This window comes from Echinops telfairi, unplaced genomic scaffold (assembly GCF_000313985.2).
Source record: "Echinops telfairi isolate 266 unplaced genomic scaffold, ASM31398v2 ScPeMD7_2;HRSCAF=8, whole genome shotgun sequence".
Classification (NCBI taxonomy): domain Eukaryota; kingdom Metazoa; phylum Chordata; class Mammalia; order Afrosoricida; family Tenrecidae; genus Echinops; species Echinops telfairi.
Genome location: NW_022103898.1, coordinates 13,518,004 through 13,524,204, shown reverse-complemented (window position 1 = coordinate 13,524,204; position 6,201 = coordinate 13,518,004). Strand labels below are relative to the sequence as shown.

Sequence of the window (6,201 nt, the reverse complement as noted above, 5' to 3'; positions counted from 1 at the left end):
CCACACCTGGTGGAGCCCCAGCCCCTCCCCCTGCTTGACTCTTGGACTTCGAAGCAATCTGTGAGAGGCCTCATTTCATGTTGGAAACAGAGACAGTGGCTTGTCCAAGGCCATTTGACCAAGCTCGAACATGACATGAGAGCTGATTCTAAACATGAGGCTCCTCCCCCAGCACCAGAACAGGAGGGGTACACACTCACTTTGTCAACCAGACCAGAATAGAGAACAGGTAGCCTGCATGGTGACTCTGGAGTGGAAGCCAGGCCTCCCTGAGAGTCCTGACCCAGGGGCCCCTTGCTGGGGGGCGATGGGTCAGCGCAGCAGGACTGACAGCTGCATTTTGAGCCTCTAGCCAGAGGGCGAGACCCGGAAGGCAAGAAGACAGGCTATTTCTGATCCCTGCATCCTACCTCCCTCCACCTTCCTCCTTGGGAGGCTTCCCGGGGCCCAGGGTGGGTGGGGTGGAGGTGGGAGGAGAGAGCCAGGAGCCCTGAGCCTTAAGTCAGGAGACCAGACTCTCAGCTTGTCCTCCTCTGCCCTGCAGGGTGGCCCTGGGGAGGATGCTCTCCCACTCCACTCCCGTCCCACCGTCCCAGGGACACTCTGAGTGAGTCCTGCTGGCTCCTGAGAACAGGCACTTCAGGGGGTGGGGTGGGTGGGGTGTATCTGCCAAGTGGGGGATCAGCTCAGAGAGGACTTGTGGCTGCAGGGAGGGGGAGCCGCTCACCGCAGTTCCTCTCATCCAGGCCGTTGGGACAGTCTCTGATCCCGTCGCAGGCAGCCACACAGAGCCCATTCACAGAGCAGAGGAACTCTCCAGGACAGGCTGGGGTGCACAGGGGACAGGGAGGGTGCTGTGAGGCCACGCGTGACTGTGAGGACAGCAGCACGTGTGCACCTGGGTGTTCACACCCACGGTGTGCCACCACCTCCTGCCAGGGGCGTGTGTGTGCAAGTCAGGGCATGCACGCCACACACGTGGGTCTGTGTGCGTGGGTAGTGCAGATGAGCATGCGGCTGCCTGTCACATGTATGTGCCCCAGAATACACACAAACACCACCACCCCTTGTCCAGCCTGCAGAGTTGGCCCTGCCTGTTCAGCGGTTCTAGGGATAGAGGGGCTGTTGAGAGGGTTTGGGGTTTGGGATGCCCACTGAGCTCCCCACCTGCCCATACTCACGGTCCGACTGGTTGTACAGGGCGTAGCGCACCTGCAGGCCGGGCCCAGTGAGGGAGATCTGGGAGGTGAAGTTGATGGTGATGCCGGCGGTGCCCACCACAGGGATCCTCTCTGCGTAGGGCTGCAGGGTACGCAGGCCACACAGCCTGGGGGTGACCCGAGTTGGACGAGGATGGAGAGAGCAAAGGGCGGGGTGCCCCTCTCTCCTGCCCACCTCCCCCGTCTTGGTTGACAACGGTGTGTTCTTATCAGACTTAGTGCTCACGGCCCCCGAGAATCATCTTTCTAGGAAGCATGCTGGCTTTGTCCTTTTCTCCCTCGCTCTAAAACCCTCTATGACTCCCCACTACCCACAGGATCAAACTCAGTATCTAGATTCTACTCCCAGAGAGGAGGGGAGGCAGGGGAACCAATCGTGATGATCACCACCCCACCCCCACCCCTGGGGGATGAACCACAGAACCCACGGGGGAAGGGAGAGCTGTTGGTGTAAGATATGAAAACAATAATTTATCAAGGGGCTACAGAGGCAGGGGGTAGGGGGAGGGGAGGGACGAGGAGCTGACACCAGGGCTCAATAGAGAGTAAATGTCTAGAAAATGATGGAAACCTATGCACAAATGTGCTTGTTACAGTTGCTGTACAGATTGTTGTAAGAGCCCTCAGTAAAATGATTAAAAGAAGAAGAGGAGGAGGAGGATTATTGGCTCTGACAAGGGGTTTGCCCCGCGTGAGTAGAGACTAAAGCTTCTCCTTTGTGGTTCCCTTTCTAGGAAGAAGTGGATCTCTGTGGTCAGCGCTGGGGGTCTCCCATGAGCCTTGACCTCTGCCCTAGGAACTATAGCACTGATGGCTGTGGCCACACTCAAGAGATATGTGACCTCCTCCACCGATGACCATCTCCAGGTGAGGACACCCCTACCCACTCTGTCCAACATGTTGATGCTCAGATGGCATTTGCCTGCCCCCCCCCCCACACACACAGTGGGGTTAGTGGCCATGAGGGGCCCATGCAGTGTCACACAGCCCTTGGTTGAAACACCCCATCTCCGCCATCTCATCTCCAGCCTCACCCTCTTCCCTCATAAGCCCAGGAACATGGTCGGACTTGAGCTTAGAAAATGTGCCAAGCGTGATATTCTTCTCAATGGGTTTAGATTAGCAACCAAGCTGGGAAAACAACAAGCAAAAACCCCAAACTCACTGCCAGGAAGTCAACGCTGACTCACAGCGACCCCTGTGGGTTTCCAGATCTTAACTGTTTATGGGCATAGAAAGCCCAGCCTCTCTCCCTAGATTAGGAACACTGTATTGTTTTTCATAAATACTTACTTAAGATTCAAGGAATCGGTTTGGTATTGTTATCAGTGCTGTCGAGTAAGCATTGGAGGACTAACCACAAAGTCAGTGGTTCCAGCCCACCAGCCACTCTGCAGGGGAATGATGAGGCTGTCTGCGCCCAGAAAGATTATATAGGGTCACTGAGAGCCAGGGCCGATGCAATGGCAGTGGGTACTGTTATTTTAAATAAAGAATGTTTGCAAAGTAAACCATCGCTCTTGAGGGCAAGAGCTAATTTTTTTAAATGTATAGGGATCCTGAGATGGGAAAAAAAAAAAAGGAGAACCACTGTTGAGTCCCCGGGTGGCAAACACGGTTAGATCTTTGACTGCTAGCTGAAAGGTTGTCAGTTCGAATTCACCCAGGAGTGCCTTGGCAGAAAGGCCTGGCAATCTACTGCTTCAAGATCACAGCCTTGGGAGGAAAAAAAACTTTGGCGCCCACGTCATCCCAATCTGGAGCTCAAGGGGTTGGGATCAGTCAGCAGGGAGGAACTGATCTGCTCATCCCCAGGTCAGTGGTTCGAAGCCACCCGCCACTCCGAGGGACAAAGAAGAGGCTGTCTACTCCTATAAAGGTTTTTAACTTCTGGGAAGCCCCCAGCCCAGTTCTACCGGGTCCTACTCCCAGGCTTGCTGTGAGTCAGTCCCACGCGAAGGTAGGGAGTTTTCCGAATCATCAGGGGCCCTGGGGACACTGCACCACCAGAGGGCTCCCATGAGCAAGTCGGTCCCTTCTCACCCTTTTCCACTTGGGGCCGGCGCACAGAAGACGCTTTGCAGTGATTTGCTTGATTTTTAAGGCTCCTCGAAGGTGCTTGGGTGGCGCGGTGGTCAAGCGTTGGCTATTCATCAGATGGCAAGTGGATCGAGCCACCAGCCGCTCCATGGGAGAGCAGGATGGCAGCTGTTTCTGTAGGGATGGCTGCCTTGGCACCCCTAGGGGGATTTCTCTGTCCTACAGTGACCCCGGACAACAGCAAAGTGGATAAACAAGCCTTCTAGAGGACAGTCAAAGCACAGCAGGACCCCAGGAAACATCCCCGGGCACCAGGGGACTGAGGAACCAGGGACTGGGCACCAGGACCGAGGGCTAGCATGTCCCTGAGAACCACTAGGCTGTGGGGGTGGGGGTGGAATGTGGGAAGGCACTGGGGCTGGGAGAGAAGGGGTGCTGCAGCAGAGGTGTTTGAAGGGTGTCGGGGCTGTAAGCCATCAGCATCTACCTGCCTGTCACAAGGTAGATCTTCCTTCTCTTGGAGAGGGGGGGATTCTGGGATCTGCATGGGGCTGACCACGACCCTCCCATGAGGGTCATTCCGGTACCAGAAACTGCCCATTGCGGGAAATCTTGGGGTCCTGCCTTGGAGGCCTGGGGGGTGAGAGTTGGGCTGGGGGATCCCCTGGATGGAGCAGGCCTCTCACACAGCAGGGGTCAGACAAGTGCCAGGCGGTGCCAGACAAGTGCCAGACAAGACCCAGCATACCCAGCTTGGGGCCAGTCTGCGTTGTCTGTGCGGAGATTTCAGCCAAACTCTCTCTGCCATGCCATGCGCTGATGCTGATGCCGACGCAGAGGACCCGACAGGACAGGGTGCAGCTGCCCCTGTGAGTTTCAGAGACTGTAACTCTTCATGGGAGTAGAAGGCCCCATCTTTTGCCTGCAGGGTGGCTGATGGTTTTGTGCTGCTGACCTTGCAGTGAGGAGCCCAAGTCCTAACCACGAGGCCACTAGGGCTGTCAAAGAGAGTCTGTAAGCAGGGAGCCGCCAGCCTGCCTGCATGTGACCATCGCTTTCTCGTTTCTCGTTTCTCTAAAAGTCTAAGCAGCCTGGACCACACTGCCTAGAAGTGGCCACTCCCACCAGGCAGGGCCGTGCCACTTGGAGCCTGGGGCCCCACCACCCTGCTCCCAGCTGGCCCCATGCACAGCAGTTTCTTGTTCCGATTGCAAGACCTTTGTGGGGTGGGGGAATAGGCCTCCTCTAGTTCCTCCATCCAGCAGAGCCTGCCTCCTCTAGCTTGGGCTGCTCTAGGGGCTGAGGGCTCCTTGCTGTCTCATGTGGCCTGCCCTGCTCTGTTGTCACCTCTCTGGATGGGGATAGGCTGCTAAGCACAAGGTCAGCAGTTCAAAACCACTAGTCGATCCACTTGAGAAAGATGAGGTTTTCTACTCCCATAAAGAGTCACAGTCTTGTAAACCAACCGGGGCATTTCTACCCGGTCCTCTAGGGTGGCTATGAGCCAGCAGTGACTTGATGGCAGTGAGTTTGGCCTCAATCAAAAGCAGCAGGATGTCATGTCCTTGCACATTAGAAATTCCGCAAAGGGAGAGAAGAATCAGAGAAAGAATGGATGGAGGGGTGGATAAGTGGATGGGTGGGTGGCTGAATGGTTGGATGGATAAGTGGATGGATGGGTGGGTGGATGAAGAGAGGGAGGAATGGGTGGATATATGCATGGATGCATGCATGGATGAATGGATGGATGCATGGATAGATGGATGAGTGGATAGATGATGGGTCAATGGATGGATGGATGCATGGATAGATGAATGAATGGATGGGTGATGGATGGATGGATGGTTGGATGCATGGATAAATGGATGCATGGAGATGATGGGTCAATGGGTGGATGGATGCATGGATGGTTGGATGAATCGATGAATGGATGGATGATGGATGGGTGGATGCATGGATAGATGGATGCATGGAGATGATGGGTCAATGGGTGGATGGATGCATGGATGGTTGGATGAATCGATGAATGGATGGATGATGGGTGGATGGATGCATGGATGGATGATGGATGGGTGGATGCATGGATGGATGCATGGATGCATGGGTGGACGGATGGCAGACACATGCCCCCTTTGCACATAACCACAACCCAATGGAAGTGGATTGCCAGGCCTTTCTTCAGCACTGCTGCTGCTTGTGCTTGAACCACCAATGGATGGGATGTATCGGAACACCAACTTCTTGTGCCACCTAGGGGTTCCTGTCCTTTCCTACCTCAGACCCCACCCTCACGACTCACAGTGGTCCTGTAGGACAGAGTAGGACTGCCCCTTAGGGTTTCTGAGGCCACACTGCCTGACAGGAGCTGCCTGCCTCAGCTTTCTCCCTCAGAGCAGCTGGTGGGCTTGAACTGCTTGGCCGTTTTGGTCAGCAGCCAAGCACTTACCCACCAAGGAGGCCTCCCCTTCTCTCAGGAAAGGACAGTTAGGGGAGACTGACTCAGAAGCAGGGGGTGGACAGCCGTGTGGGACCTGGCTGTCAGAGTGTTGGCCTTGGGGCTGCAGAGACCGAGTGACCTTGGGCAGCTTTGGTCCTCACACCTGTCAGATGTCCCCTCCCTCAGATGTCCCCTCACTTGGGTGTTTGCTGGAAGGAACTTGAGGCTGCTCCGAAAGTGGGCAGCTGGCTGGGTGGGGCTGTGAACGGTGGGGCTCTACCTTCAGGGCCTCTAACGCTCAGCATGCATGCGGCTGCCATCCCACTCCCCCAGCCCCCACCCCCATGGTCAGGGTAGGCCACAGCTAGGTGAAGCCCCAGGGCCAGAACCTAGGGTGGTGACATCAGAGGAGAGGAAGCTGCCAGGGGGAGCGGCTGGTTCCCGGAAAGGGGCAGGTCAGCACCACCGCAGTGACGCCAGAGGAGGGGCTTCTGGGAGAGTAGG

At 56.0% G+C, this 6,201-nt stretch overlaps 1 protein-coding gene across 1 annotated transcript in view; it reads right to left on the bottom strand.

Moving 5' to 3' along the window:
- The window catches only part of TMPRSS6 (transmembrane serine protease 6), a 44,531-nt gene that overhangs the window by 9,037 nt on the left and 29,293 nt on the right, over positions 1–6,201 (bottom strand). The window contains exons 11-12 of the mRNA XM_004700710.2: positions 1,182–1,327; positions 728–826 (exon numbers count right to left, since the gene is read on the bottom strand). Of these exons, the coding sequence (XP_004700767.1) occupies positions 728–826; positions 1,182–1,327 (245 nt within the window). The remainder of the gene's footprint in view (positions 1–727; positions 827–1,181; positions 1,328–6,201) is intronic.